The 15,201-nt window shown below is 51.4% G+C and overlaps 1 protein-coding gene across 1 annotated transcript; it reads right to left on the bottom strand.

The window, feature by feature from the left end:
- Positions 1–2,301: 2,301 nt before the first annotated feature.
- THBS3 (thrombospondin 3) lies at positions 2,302–14,308 on the bottom strand. Its single transcript, XM_036755242.1, has 23 exons — positions 14,209–14,308; positions 13,001–13,207; positions 12,225–12,481; positions 12,033–12,138; positions 11,182–11,208; positions 10,847–10,929; positions 10,709–10,760; positions 10,346–10,494; positions 9,721–9,861; positions 9,431–9,508; positions 8,464–8,616; positions 7,957–8,067; positions 7,617–7,724; positions 6,895–7,054; positions 6,284–6,402; positions 6,074–6,126; positions 5,556–5,749; positions 5,151–5,329; positions 5,000–5,048; positions 4,512–4,708; positions 4,051–4,223; positions 2,938–3,077; positions 2,302–2,618 (listed from the first exon to the last, which is right to left on the bottom strand). Exons 1-23 carry the CDS (start codon positions 14,285–14,287, stop codon positions 2,560–2,562), a joined length of 2,874 nt encoding a protein of 957 aa, XP_036611137.1. The 5' UTR covers positions 14,288–14,308; the 3' UTR covers positions 2,302–2,559.
- Between the last annotated feature and the right edge of the window lie 893 nt (positions 14,309–15,201).

The raw sequence follows: 15,201 nt of genomic DNA, 5'->3' as shown, positions 1-15,201 counted from the left end.
AAGGACTGTCAACGAGAGGGTTAAATTCTACTCATGTATAAGGGCAGGAAAGAAAGATTGTGAGCCGGGTGCTGAACTCTTAAGAATGACTTGGGGGAAGAGGGAGGGGAGCAGCGGATGACAACAATAGGTAAGACACTAGAATGTGGGTGGGGTGACAAGCTCGTATTTTGTGAAGCTCAAGAGCTGAACAGAAGGCAGGACCAAGTTATTTGGGTCAAATAACTTGTCCAAGGTCACACAGGTTGTTAAGTGGTAGTGCCAGGGATCTCAAGAAATTCAGAGTTCTTTAAAAAAAAATTTTCAATCAGCAAAAAATGTATCTTTTATTCCCTCCCACTCTACTCCCTCTCCCTGAATTGGGAACAAAAGGAAAAATAAAACATCACAAACATGTATAGTCAAGGAAAACATTATTTTCCATCAGGATTCCTCAGAATTGTGGTTAGTTATTACACGGATCTGAGTTCCTAACTCTATCAAAGTCGCTTTTCTTTGCCATATTGCCATCATATAAATTGTTCTGCCGATTCTGGTCACTTTATTGCACAATAGTTCATGTGGGTTTTGTCACGTTTCTGGAGACCATCCTCCCGCGTTCCATCATCTCCTCATCAAGGGGAGCTAGGAGGCTGCAGTGGATGGAGTGCAGACCCACCTGAGTATGACCTCAGACACTTACTAGCTGTGTGACCCTGGGCAAGTCATTTAACCCGTTTGCCTCAGTTTCCTTCTGTGTAAAATGAGCACAACCTCCCAGGAGGAGCAAATGAATTACTAACTGTAAATCTCTGTTTAGCACACTGCCTGACGTGTAGTAAGCACTGCATAAAGACGAGCTACGATCATTTCTTACAGCACAATAGCATTCCGTCTTATTCGCGTACCGTAACTTCAGCCATGCCTCGGCTGATGGGCACCCTCTCGATTCCTTACCCCCCCGCACCCCCTAAAGAGCTACGCAAAGTTCTGTACAGCCTTGATTGAGTTTGTTTCATATAGGACTAACCCCTCTCGTACTCTGCCCCCGCCTCTACTTCCCCTGGCCGAGGGGCTCTTTCCAGGGCAGGGAGCGGCGAGGAAGGGCCGGACACCCCACCTCGGGCAGCGGGAGGGAGACTGGAGGCAAAGCCGGAGAGGGAAGAGAAAGGAGACTGGGGGGAAAGGCTGTGTAGGGCCGGGGACTGGAGGCTGTGGCCGGGGCAGATGGGGAATGGCGGGGGGCTGGAAGAGCTGTCCTACAAGGGGCCCCAAGGCGGGGAGGATCGTCTCCCAATAAGAAGGAGAGCGCAGAAAGGTTAGACAGCCATCCAGAGCGCGGTGACATCGCGAGACTTGGCGGGGGTGGGGGTGGGGGGGGACACCGACGAGATTTTGTGTGTGTGTGTGTGTGTGTGTGTGTGTGTGTGTGTGTGTGTGTGTGTGTGTGTGTGTGTGTGTGTGTGTGTGTGTGAGTGTGTGTGTGTGTTTGGGGGGGAGAGGCGATGTCAAACGTCGGAGGCTACAGGAAGCAGGAGATGCCCTTCCCCTCTCACGCTCCGTTCTTCCCCGCCCCCAATCGGGGGAGCTAGAACGCTGGGTGGGCGGCCCCGACCTAGGCCCCAACCTCCGACGTCTCCAAGCGACAGCCATTCAGCCCGGTTGCTGGGACACGCGTCACCATAGCTACGGCTCCGCGCCGCGCAGTCCGCGTATTTAAAGGGGAGGCGCGCAGAACGCCCGGGCGTCGGAGAGCCGCCGCCCTCGGTGCAGGGTGGCCCGGCTCCGGCTATTCCTCCCGGCCTCTGCGCGCACATAGTTGTCCTTCGACCTGGTCTAGGCAAGTCCAAGCTGGACATCTCTTCACCGCTGCGCCTCCCAGCCCGGCCCAGCTCCGGGGGAGCGGGGACCCCGGGCCCCGGGCGGGCGGGAGGGACGGGACGCGGTGCAGTGTTGTTCTTTCCCCGCCAATATTGCACTCGTCCCGGCCTCCGGCCCCCCCGGCCCCCCGGCCTCCCCCTCACCCCGAGCAGGGCAGCCTGGCCCCTGACCGCTGAACCGAGGAGACCTCGCCCGGACGGGCGCCGCCCGCAGTGAGTCCCACCGGCCTCCGTCCTCCCCGCTGCACCCCACGATCCAGCCTGTTCCCGTCCTGCCCCTTCCTCGTCCTCTGCCCAAGTTACGGTCTTTGTAGCCTTACCTCCATCCGACTCCCCACGTACCCCAGCTTACCAATTTCTTTTCCTCCCTCCTTCCCACTGGACTATCCACCCTTTCTTCTCCGGGGCCCGATTCCCTCCCAAAGAAGCAAATGCACTGGACTGGGTAGAAAACAAGAACTTTATAGAAATATTTTTCCTGGAAAGGGGTATGGGGGGTAGGGGGGAGGGATGGAACCCAAGAAACATCTCCAAACTTCTCACACACTGAGCAGTTGGATCCCCAACCCATCTGGAGTGGAAGGAAAGGGGTGGAAGAGATTCTCATGCTCAGCTGAGAGTTTGGAAAGACTCGTCCCCTGCACCTCCAATCCAGAACCAGGAGGTCTTGACTAGATCCTGGATCTTCCTGGAGCAACCCTCACACCCTTCCCTGAAGCAACTGCCTCCTGAATGGCTCAAAATCCTCAGGCACTGTGTCTGGAAGGGTTGAAAACAGGGGAGATAGCAGAAGTCAGAGAGACCACTGACCCATCTCTACTCAGGGATAGCCCTAAGACTGAGAGGTACCCCACAAAGAACCACCATTCCCTTCTCCAAAGGAAACACTGAAAGAAGCTGAGAATTGCATCCCCACCCTTTTCCAATTCCAGGGCCCCACTCTTGTTCTCTGCTCCCTTTTTGCTTTGGATCTGGGTAACAAGATTGAGAAGTACTAGGGGTATGGGTTGAAAGGCACCAGGGGCAGGGGGGGAAATCTTGAATCCCATTCCCCCTTTCCCAGCTCCAGGAACCTCACCATTGCACCGATACTGGAGATTAGACCAGATGATGTTTTCCTGGGAGAAGCAGAAGACACCCAGGCGACCCCCCCGCATAGATGTATCAATGATCACCCCGGAATCTGCCACCAGCTGGGGACCCTCATAGAGCTTCACCCTGCCCAGGGGAAGGAAATTCATGAGTTCTGGGGTGTCCTCTGAACATTGAATTGTTACCAAGCCAAACTTCTCACTCAGTCCCCTGCCAGTCCCTCATGATCTCATCAGGCTTGAGAGAGGAGTGGAGGGAGGGGGAAAAGAGGAAAGGGGGAGTTGTTCTCAGGCTTGGGGCCCCCAGCTCATTGTCCATCCCCCTTTGCATCTCAAAGCCTCAGCCGCATTCCAAGCAGGGATTGAGTTGCCATGGCGATGGGCACAATGGGCAGGGGGGTGAAGTCACCCGCTTCCCAGGCTCCAGTTAACCCCCCCCCACCCACACACAGCTCCCCTGCTCTGGCCCCCCACAGGCCCAGGCACCTTAAAGGAGAAAGGACCTGGGGTGGGGGTGGGAGAGAAGTACACACACAGCTAGCTACTTGGCTATGGTGAGTAATGTTTGTGTTCGGGCAAGTCTCATCTGCTTACTTTTCTGACTTCCAGGGTTTCCTAAGGTCAGCAGTTTCATCTCTCCTTCTTTTCCCTCCCTACCTCACTGAATCTAGGTATTTGTAATGGTAACAAATGCTGTCTGAACTGAACCTTGTGTGGAAGTTGTGTTATGTGGACGTGGCCACTGACTGAGTTTCCTAATAGGCTAGGGTTTACTGACTTTTAAGTGTGTGCTAAGGAAGTGTAAGTTAGAGAAGCCTTAGTCCTGGTATTAACATTTAGCATTGGATCGGAAATTAGTAAAACTGGAGTCTAGGCTCTGGCTCTGATTTCCTTATCTTTGAAAGGAGTATGATGAACTTAGATAACTAAAATCCCTTTCCTGTCTAAATTTCTAATTCCAGTTTGCCAAGGGCAGGCAGGGCCAACTGGCTAAGGAGGCATGACAAGTTGCCAGCTTGTGCCTAGCCTAGAAGAGGGGCTGTATGGTAGATGATAATGTAGGGTTCTCGGAGGAAGGACTCGGTCTCTTCTTCTCTCACCGGATATATCCAACTTGAGGTCTGTGAAGCAGCTGCCATCTGTAGGAAGTCTTGTCCCGCCAGCCCACATTTCGTGGATCCGTCCACAATAGGCGAACTTGCTCTGGTGTGTGGCCTGTATGCCACAGGGCATTTCGGAGGTGCTCACCTGGCCCAGACACCGACTTCACTGCCTGAGAGAGGGAGTAGAGTGAAGAACGATGGGTTCCATAAATTTGAAGGGCAAAGGAAGATGTGTCAGAAGAATCACTTGGGGAATAGAGTATTGATCATGGAAAGAAAATGGACTAGGAAGAATTGAGAAAACAGGACTAGCAGTTTCTGAGATTGATTCCCAATCCTATAGGGTGGGGCTGGAGAGGGAGGGGGGTAGGGAAGGGCAGGGAAGGGAAAGGTCATGGGTCAACTACAGGAAGGCCTAGACTGCCTGAGCCTGGGTTTGAAAGGACAGGTTGGAGGACCTTGAGCTGCAGGCCAGGTTGGGCTACAGCGCGGAAGGGTGTAGCCTGCCAGTAAGTTTGCTCTGTCTGCTTCCACATCACTACATAGAAGCGGCCACTATCTTGGTAGCTGAAGAGAAAACCAGCATAGTCATCATCTGTCACTGTGTTCACGTGGAAGGTGCCCTCGAAGTCCACTCCATTGAAGGCGGTGTACCCTGGGGTGGGGGGGGAGGAGAAGAGATACTTCCTCACTGTTGGTCACTTGCACCACTTGGTGGTGGCAGAAAGAGGTCACTAGGGACCATCGTGGAGTTGGGCCCAGAGATAGGCCACTTACTGCATTACCCTGACATTATCAGCCTAACTCCTCTGACTTTTTCCTTTGCCCTCTAATTCCCCTTCTTTCTCTTATCCATACCTCCCTTGTTTCTTTCCTGCCCCGCCCCACCTGCCCAACTTCATGACCACCCACTCCTAGGTTATTGAAAAGGATGGCCAGTACCTACCAACAGCCAGGCCAGGGTCACTGTTCATAGTCTGAACAATTTCCATACCCTGTGGAGAAGAAACAAGGTACTTAATCCTGGCGTTCCCCTTCTCTTCCCTTCCAGGCTTATGAGGCCTGAGGAACTCAGAAACCCCACCAGGGATGTGTACCTGGTTGAGTACAACCCAATTTGGGTCAATCTGGGCATCCCCCTCAGGATCCAGGACTACAGTCTGATAAGCCCGGAAGTCAGTGAGTGTCACTTCAGCACTCTCAGGACACACGTCAAGGGGATCAGCCACCGCATCATTGTCGAAGTCATCTTCACACACGTCCCCCACGCCATTGCCTAAGCACATATGATTCAGGGCATAATACTTCCTACTCTGAGCCATAGCACTGTGCCCTCCCCAAACCCTGCCTCTGGATCAGACCCAGGTTGGGCATGCGTTCCCCCAACTTCCCTCCATTTTCCCCCTCCCCATTCTCAAGCATAGGAGGGCTTGTATTTATCCATTCCTAATTTCCCAGGAAAGCTAACTTGTAATAGGATCTATACTGAACCAAGCCCTCACCATCTGAGTCCTTCTGGTTGGGGTTAGGCACCAGCCTACAGTTGTCAGGACCAGGGGGCACATAATCTGGGACCCCATCATTGTCATCGTCTCCATCACACTCATCACCCTGTCCATCATTGTCTGAATCAAGCTGGGAGCTGTTGGGTATCTGGGGGCAGTTGTCCTTGGTATCCTGGTGCCCATCACCATCACTGCCCGTTAGAGAGACGACACACAGTAGTACATCTTACATGCTTTCTACTCCTTTGGTTTGGATTTCTCTGAGCCCAGACCTTCCCTGGTTCATTTTCCATCCCTCCCACTGCAGTTAGAAATGAAGATGATGAAGTCCTATGGGAAGCAGCTGGTTTTAAGGGCAGCAACCGAAGCAGAAAGGATGAAGAACAGATTCCAGGAATTATCCTCAGCTCAGCAGTGTTAAGAAAGGATTAAAACTGCAGAATGAGAAAATTTGAAAGGATCCTGAAGAAGAGAGGAGAATCCCCAGGAGACCTATCTGTTGGCCAAGACCCTACCTGTCTTCGTTCGTGTCACAGACGTCCCCTACCAGGTCACTGTCTGCATCTGTCTGAGAGATAGGGGCCTGTTTTCACTTCTTGCCCTGGATAACCCCACTGAGTACTGGCTCCCTTCCTTGTTCCAGGCAAGAGGTTGACTCTGTTCTAGCTCCAGCCTCTGCTCTGCCCACATGCCCACATCCCTCTCCCTCTCCCTTTCTCCTGTACCTGGGTGGGATTACTCATTTCTGGGCAGCTGTCACAAGCATCCCCCACCCCATCCTCGTCCCGATCTGTCTGCAGGGGGTTAGGGACTTTTGGGCAATTGTCCAGCCCATTAGGGATTCCTAGAGGAGAGAGTCAAGAGAAATAAAAGTCACCTCAAGACTAAACACACTCCCTCCCCTGACAAAAGCCAATGCCTCCATGCTGTCTGTCACTCCAGAAGAACCATGTACCTGTCTCTGGCTAGTGAGGGAAGGGCTTTCCAAGGCTAGTTTCCACCCTGGCTCCAATCTCCTGTATCCTAGATACCCTCCCTCTACTCCCTTCTGTCCCCCTCCCCCAAATCCATCACTACCCCCTATTCAAGATCAATTATAAGACCAACCCAAACACACTCTCTCTCCACTCTACCAGTCCACAGCATTCCTATCACTATCATTCTCAGATATACCAGACCAGGCCTCTCCAAATTATCCCCATTGGAGCTGTCATCACAGGCCTCCTTCCCTCCCTCCAAGTTCTTCCCTTCTTCCTTCTCTTCCCCTCTCCCTTCCTGTCATTCCTGAACAAAGTGACACTTTCCACCCCCTTTTATTTCTGAACCTCCTCCGCACCATCCCCATCCACATCGTTGTCACAAGCGTCCCCTTCCCCGTTGCTGTCTGTGTCCTTCTGGTCATTGTTAGGTACATTGGGACAGTTGTCACAGGCATCACCAAATGAATCCGTGTCTGAGTTCTGCTGGTCTTTGTTGGGAAACAGCCGACAGTTATCCTGGGGGGGACAGGAGGAAGGGTTGAACCTTTGTTAGTCCAGGCAGTTACACCCATACACCCAACCAGGGCTTTGAGCACTATCACAGGAGAGATACCCTGGGGCTTGCTAGGCCTATTGCCTCTTGCTCCAGGGCCACTGCCCACAAACCCAACCCTCAGCACCCTCTTCTGACCCAGTCTTCTCAGTCCCTTCCTCACCAAGTTTGATGATGCCCCTTTTCTAGTTGGTCACAGCAAATCACAAGATCATAAAATTGAGAGCAAGAAGGAACCTGAGAGACCATTATATTCAACTTCTTTATCACCCAGATGAGAAACTCAGGCCCAGAGAAAGTTTGCTCATGGCCACAGAAGTATAATTGGAGGAACTGAGGTTTTTCAGCTTAAAGAAGAGAGAGGTCAAGAACAGTATTAGTGGAACAGAATGAGGAAATAGGATGTGTTTGGAGGAACAGAACATAAAGAGGGGGACAGAGGTGACAAAGGATAGGGCTATGAAAAGCCTGGAGGGACTAGAGGCTCAGGAAGTAGGGATCAAGAGATAAAGAGCCCAGAGGAACCTCCACATTCTTGATTCCGTCACCATCAGCATCATCATCACACTGGTCACCCACTCCATCATTGTCGGCATCCTCCTGCCCGGAATTGGGTGTCAAGAGGCAATTGTCCTGAACAGGAAGTAGAATTATGACTTTAGAGTTCACAAAGTGTTTTTACATCCATTGTCTCATGTGATTCAGGCAGGGCAGCCATTATGATCTCTATCTTAACCAATAAGAAAACTAGCCTAGAGAGGTACTGTGATTTGTCCAAGGGCACACAGCAGGTAATAGGGATGGTACCGGAACTCAGACCCCAGCCCCAACCCCGACTTCACTGTCCCATGCTCACCATACCCACCTGCTTACAGTGTTTGTTGTTATCCATGCAGGGCAGGGCCTGGTCTGGGTAGCCATCGATGTCAGTGTCTGGACCACAGACATTCCCATTCCCTGCCCACCCTATGTTGCACTAGGATGGGATGCAGAAAAATAGGGTTTCAGATGGAGATTTCCAGAAACAATAATTTGTATTTGAAATTTATAAAGAACAATAACAATATTTGTGATCGTGATCCTCATTTTACAAAATAGAAAGCGGGCTCAGAGAAGTGACTTTCCCAGGATCTCGCAGCTAGAGCTTGTCAGAACCGGATGTTGGAATCCAGAGCCCTCCTGGGTCACCGGGATCCTAAAACTCCCTCTTGCCCTCCAGACCCACCCCTCTCTCCATCTCGTGTCCAGGTCTTTCCCTCTCCCAGGCCTATCCTTACCACATGTCCTACCCCCTTTCCAGCTCCCACTCCTCAGTCCCCTCCATGTCCCCCAGAGTCTCACTCTCCTTTCTTTCTCCCTCTCTCTGGCTTACCGAACAAGACACAGCGCCATTGCGCTCGAACAGACAGTGAGCATGGACATGGCAGGGGTTGCGTGCTGGACTTTGACAGGCCCGGGCCGGGAGACAGCCCTGGCTCTGGTTACCCAGGAAACCTGAACGGCATGGACCACACTGGAAGGAACCCTGAGAGTAAAGGAGCGACGGGGGAGCGTCAGTCGGTAAGGAAGCGAACATTCACTGCCAGGCATTTTTGTGGCAGGGGAACATGGTGTTGCTTCATTAAGGAGGGATAAAAGGATATTATGCCATTCTGGCAGGAGCAGGAAATTGGAAAGATGGCCCTTCCCGTTGCCTCTATCAGTCCTAAAGTTCAGAAACAGAGAGAGCACCTTGGAAGCTCTCCTGAAGGGGCGGACGGGAACGATGGAAAATTAGTATTCTTTTCTTCTCTGCCCCCAGTAACGGTGACATTGCCTCTCCTTCTCTGCCCCTTTCTCTCCACCTGCCATTTGAAGGCTTACTACAGAGCACTTTTACATATCCCTAATAGCAATAATAACAACCAACATTTGTATACTATGTGCCTACTATGCGCCAGGGACTTTACAATATTATCTCGTCTTACAACAGCCCAGGGAAATTGGTGCTATTATTATCCCCATTTTACAGATGAGGCAAACAAAGGTTCAGTGACTTGCCCAGGGTCACATGGCTAGTTAAGTATTTGAAGGTGGATTTGAACTCAGATCCTGATTCCAGGCCCAGTGCTCTATTGACTGGCCGCCTAGCTGACCGTCATAAGAACCACATTACATAGGTACCACATGTGGTCTTATTCCCATTTTGCATATAGAGAAACTGAGGCTTAGAGAGGTTAGGTGCCTTGCCCCTGGTTACACAAGTAATATGCATCAGGAACAGGATTTGAAGCCAGGTCTCTCCCAACTACAAATCTGTCACCCTCTCTGTTACGTGGGGCTGCGTCTCACCAACTTACCACAGTATTTGTGCAGACAGAATTGGGGTCGCAGCCACCATTGTTGCCATCATTACATTCATCCACATCATTGCAGACCTGGAGGAACCAAGGGGGTTAGATTTAGTGAGACCCAACCAGCAGGGCTAAGGCACTGGGAGGCAAAGGCTGAGGAGCAGTCAAGAGAGATAGTTTCCCAATCATGCAAATAAGCCTATAAGTCACATCTAGGTGACTTCAGGAGGTCAGTGCTGTAACCCCTGGACAAGCCCCCCACCTTAGAGCTGAGCCACACGGCCCACCTTCCTAACCTGTTTGCTGGCACGAGCATAGTCAATGCCCACACCAGACACCTGGGTCCCTTTATACCCTTGAGGACAGGCCTCACAGTGAAATCCTGGCATGGTGTTGATACATTTGGAGCCTGGAAAGCAGGGATCTGCATGGGCACACTGAAGGAAAGGACAGGAGGAGGTGTCACCTTAGATAAGTTGCCCAAAGCCTCTAGACCTCTCCCAGCTCAATGCTCCGTATCCTCCCCTATTCCTCTGCCTCTTCATGCATCTGGCCTTTTTCCTGTATTCTTTTAATCCTGTCCTTTTAGCGCCTGCACCCTATAATCAGCCCCCTCCCAATTCTTCCAGTTTTCTGCTTATTGCACCCAAACCTTTTTCCTATTTCTCTGGTCTTTCTCACCCTATTCTTTCATTCTCTCCCCTGTGTCATTCAAGCGCCTGCCCTTTCCTGGTTTTCTTTATTGTTCCAGCTCCCTTTGTATCCCTTCAACATCTACCCCATCCCCTTCAGTCCCCCTTCTTTATCCCTTAACTCTTTAGCCCTCTTACCACCTAGTATTTGCCTTCCCTTTTTTCTTATGCCCTTCATCATTTATTTCCCTGCTTGTCCCTTTGCCATCCTTAACCTTCTCCCCCTCACCTCATTTATATCAGTACAGTGGGTGCCATTGCCCTGAAGACCAGGGGGGCAAGGCCCACACCGGTAGCCTGGGTACTCGTAGACCTCCATGCAGTCCACACCACGGAAGCAGGGACTTGGGCTACAGTGGGAACGTTGCTCGTGGAAGCCTGGGGGATGGGCATCATCAGGAGCCACCAAGAAGGGCACCATGGGGTAGGGGGAAGTTGAGAGGATTAGGGGTAACAAAGGGGACTAATGGGCAGAAAGCTGTGTGAGATAAATAGCAGGACTGGGACCACAGGAGTATGGAGGACAGGGGCAAATTTGCTGGAGGAGACAGAGCAGCCATACCTAAGTCCCTCCCCAGGCCCTCCCACTCACCGCACACCTGACACTCCATGATGGTGTTTCTGATCAAGGACATCTCCTTAACCTGGAAAAAAAAAAGGAGGACAGGAGGAGTGGTCAACACTGGCACATCCCCACTTCCTAACCCTCTGCCTGGCTCTGGCCTCTAACCTGGTCCCGGATGTCCTCTCGAAGCTCAACCAAGATCTGGTTGAAGAGGGTAAGCTGGGTGACTAGTGCCTTGGTCTGTTCACCTGTGGAGAAATGGGATGGTATCAAGTCTCAAAACTGTGTGCACTAGGCATATGGCTTGTTAGTCACTGAATCACCCAAGATACACCCAAGGATATAACTTGGACATTAATTTATCCATTATTTCTTAATCCATCATTTTTTAATCCATCATTAATCCATGGGCCCAACCACTGATTACACACACACACACACACACAATGATCTTGCCTCAGGCATCCCCAGTGCCCACATTGTCACCCTTCCTTGCTCACCTAGGATAGAGTGAAGTACTCCAGTCACTAGAGGAGAGAAGACAACATAGTAAGAAGAGAGAACCATCATGGGATAGCACATCTAGAAAGGGGATAGAGGAAGCAATAGAGAATGGATTGGGAAGATGGGCATGTGGACATAAAAGATACTGGGAAAGCTTGGGAAGATGGGCATGTGGACATAAAACAAACACTGGGAAAGCTTTGAGTTTGGATCATGACTTATGAGGGTCAGAAAGGACAGAACTGGGCCTAGGATACAGCATCTTACTTGGGATAACTGCCTAAGTCCCTATACTTTGGGGGGCTCCACCCATTGCAGGGTTTAGGCAGCTGGAAAGTTACTAAGGGAAGCAGATGTCTAGAGGAGGAGGAGGAGGAGGAGGAGGACGCAATAGCAGTATCTAACCAGCTGATGGTTTTTAAAAAGAGAGAGATGAATTTATGGTTACATACACTCATACTATCACCAAAATATCTCTTTTCCCATCTCCCTATTGGCTTTCACATTTCCCATATCAAGTTGGATGTTGCCCTTTCTTTTAAAATTCTTTTGTCCTTCTAAGCTTCCTTTGGTATTCATTATAACCTGATGCTGCTTGAATAAAAATATTGGAGAATAAGAACCACAGAGGATAATTTACCTTGGGCCCCACACCACTTAGATGTAGCCCTTTTGAGGTTATAAAGTCAGAAGTAACGAGATTACAGAGTCAGAAACCAAGAGAAAAGGAAAGCAGGAGAGGCTAAATATTAGGGGAGATGTGTGTCAAGGAAACTGGCAATCAAGAGATCCAGAATCCATGAGAGTCAAGGATCATGGGATCAAAGATCCAAAGGCAGTGTATCACCTGCATTATGAATCGACTCCTCATCCCCTTGGAATGGACATTCACTCAGTGCCCCGACTCGGGCCATTGATCCCCCCAGAATCATTTTCATGGACTCTATGAAGCCCTGGTGGGGCAGGAAGAGAGCAAGACTAGCCATCAGTTCTCATTTTGTTGCTTTCCCCCCCACACCAAAGTCCTCCCTCTACTCACCTGCATTCTCAGATAAGCCTTCTGGCCAGTCCGAACCTCTAGCCCTTCAACTTCAGCAGGAGGAATAGGAGCCAATGCGGGGAGCCCAGCATGCTGGTCACCTAGCTTACAGTCCACATAGAGCTGTAGAGCAGGGCTAGGCCGGGAAGGGCCACGGAGGCGCAATAGGGCAGTGTGGGTACGTCCATCTGCCAGGCCCACTTGCTGTAGGTTCACTGCATGTACTTTTCCATCCTCCCGCTGGTACCGAACCAACACTGCCCAGGAAGGATAGGGTCAGTATGTGCTACTGTTTTCCACTCCAATGGTGAACAGTGGTTAAGTGTTACTTGGATATCATCAGATTGCCTTTTAGAGCTGCCATCATTTGAAGGTTAGAAATTCCTCTTCCCCCGCCCCATCAGATTTCTGCTTCCAATAGGAAAGTGAGAATGAGGTTCTGTACCCACTGAACCCTACCCTTCACGCGCCTTCCGGGGATCATAATATATATCCCTCTGGGACATGAAAGCTCCCCAGCAAAAGAGGTCTTTCTCCTCTCAATCCCCAGTGTTCATCTTGCTATTTGAATACTCTCTCAGGCATTTGAAATGCCCCTGGATGACCTTGGGAACTTAACAAGAAGGTACTCAAGACTGATCCCTGGCCAGTCAGCTAAGGCTTTGTTCCCCAACAGGATATAAAAGTATAGAGGTTGGGTTGAAAATACTCAATGTTGATCAAACACTTCCACCACTGGTCACCCTGCTGTGGGAAAGATGGCGCCTATGGGTTACCTCTGTTGATCTTGCCCACAATGGAGGCTTCCAGCCAACGAGTATTGTCACGGCGAGAGTAGAGGCCAAAGAGAACACCACCCTGTTTGGGAGGCAGCCGGAAAGTAGACAGAAGGTAGATATCCCCAGCTGTCAGTAGGGCTGTCCGGATTTTCTCTGCCATGGCCACCATCTGCCGAGACTCACCCATAGTCAGCAGGTCAATCACTGCCAAGGTAGAACGCAGCAGAATCAGAGTCTGGCTCCAAGTGCAGAGGTACAGGTTCCATCTTTAGAGATCCTCAGCCTCCCCCTGGGCTCCTCTGAGTGCTGCTGGCAGTGGATCCAGAGGTTGGTGTCCTCTTAAAACACATTGCCCTCCTCTGTTAAGGGTTCTAATTGCAAATTGGAATACCAAACGCAGAGGTGAGGCAATCTAGAGATGTTCCCAGTAGGTGGCACCAAGGAGCCACTATCCCTAGACCAGGGAAAAGTGGGCACCTGGTGCCCACTGTGCCAAGTTATATTTTCTCCCCAAAGCACGCTTTCGGTTCATTTTGATCCTGTCCTACTCTCTGGAGTTCAATACAAGTATTTAGGATAAAGAATAGTTGCTCCATGATATCTCCTCCACCAAGCTATCTGGTCAGCTTCCCCCTCCCACTGGAGAGATCCAGGACCACAGCTCTTCCAGCTGCTATGTCCTGTGGCTAATCTGTGGTTTCTACTCAAACTGAGGAAAGAATCTGTATCTGTGTCGTCCTCCCCACCCCCCACCTCTCCCACACCCATGGGCACTCAGCCCATCCTACCACCAGACCTCCCGGAGAGTAGGGACCTCCACCCTCCCCTTTCTCAGGAGCAACCAGGACCACAGGGACAGAGTGGTGCAGTAGATGGACACCAGGACCAATCTCTGTCTGCACCAGAGTCTGCTTCCAAAATGCTCTCCTATCTCCTTGAGGGTATTCATAAATTAAAATGTCACCCTACAGGCAATCAATTCCTGGCATCCCCTGAGCTTCCTGCCCTGGCATCATACCTGGCCTTAGCTGATGCCCCTCTCCTACCCATCATTCTCTCAACTCTAGATAGTTTGTTCTCTCCTGTCCATCTCTGCCCCTGCTTCATGTCTCCGCCACTCACGCGTTCCCAGCTCCTCGAGTCAGGAGCATGAAGGGTGGGGAGACTGGCTGGGAAGGGGCAAAGGGATGTAGAGGCAGGCTTACCCTGAAGGTCCTGACTAGCAGAGGCAAAGGAGCAGAGGAGGAGAAGAGCCAGGGGCCCCCGAAGTTCCTGCGTCTCCATGCCGATGAGCCGGCTCACAACCCCAGGAGCTGGGAGGGGAAAGGCAAGGCGGAGGGAGGGGAGGGGAGGGGGGGCGGAGGAACGGAGCAGGGGGAGCCAGCAGGGCGAGGGAGGGGGGGCAGGAACAAAGAACTGCCAATCAACCTTGAAGCATCCCTAGCTCTATAACTCCAGGGGCTCGTAGGAAGAAAACCAGAGGCCTCTCAGCTACAAAGTTTTTGCTCACCTCTCCCGCCAACCCCTTGGCACTTTCTCCCAGAGTTTTCACTTTCTCCTTCACATATGTTCCTGGGGAATCCCACTCTCCCTAGTGTTCCTATCACTCGGGGGATGTTGATCTGTCTCTTAGACAGCCAGACTTTTTAGAAGGTTGTAGTAGCTAGCAGGGAGCAATGCTAAAGAAACTGTGGACATTATTCCACTCCTGGCATGAGAATATGCCAGGGCAATGGCAGTGACTAGCCAGTCTTAGGGATGCTCACAAACTGGAGGTTGTTAACTCACCATGTTAAGATGGGGAGACAGGGAGACAAGTTGGAGCCTGGAAGGGTCATAGGGGTGGTACAGAAGAAGAGGACTGGGGGGTGGGGTGGGGTGGGGTGGGGGACTTGTAAGCCAAAAGTCGAGAAGAGAGGGGAACTTCAAGGAAGGGGAAGACATCAGAGCCCGATGGAGGGGAACTGGAAATCTTTTGAATTTGGAAGGTGAGGGACATGGGGACCGGGAAACAAGGTGGAGGGTTGGGACTGGTGTGGGGGGAACCGGGGAGAAGCTTCTGTTTCCAAGGCAACAGTCCACGAGCCCTCCCCCTCTCCTACCCCCTCATCACGCCCAGCCTCCGGGCCAGGCCACCGCCCCTGTTTTGTTTCCATGGAGACAAGGAGCGCGGGCTGCTCCAAACATAACGCGCCACG

This window comes from Trichosurus vulpecula, chromosome 4, assembly GCF_011100635.1.
Source record: "Trichosurus vulpecula isolate mTriVul1 chromosome 4, mTriVul1.pri, whole genome shotgun sequence".
Taxonomy (NCBI): Eukaryota; Metazoa; Chordata; class Mammalia; order Diprotodontia; family Phalangeridae; genus Trichosurus; species Trichosurus vulpecula.
The sequence above is the reverse complement of the archived record's forward strand: the minus strand, read 5'-3'. Positions and strand labels throughout refer to the sequence as shown.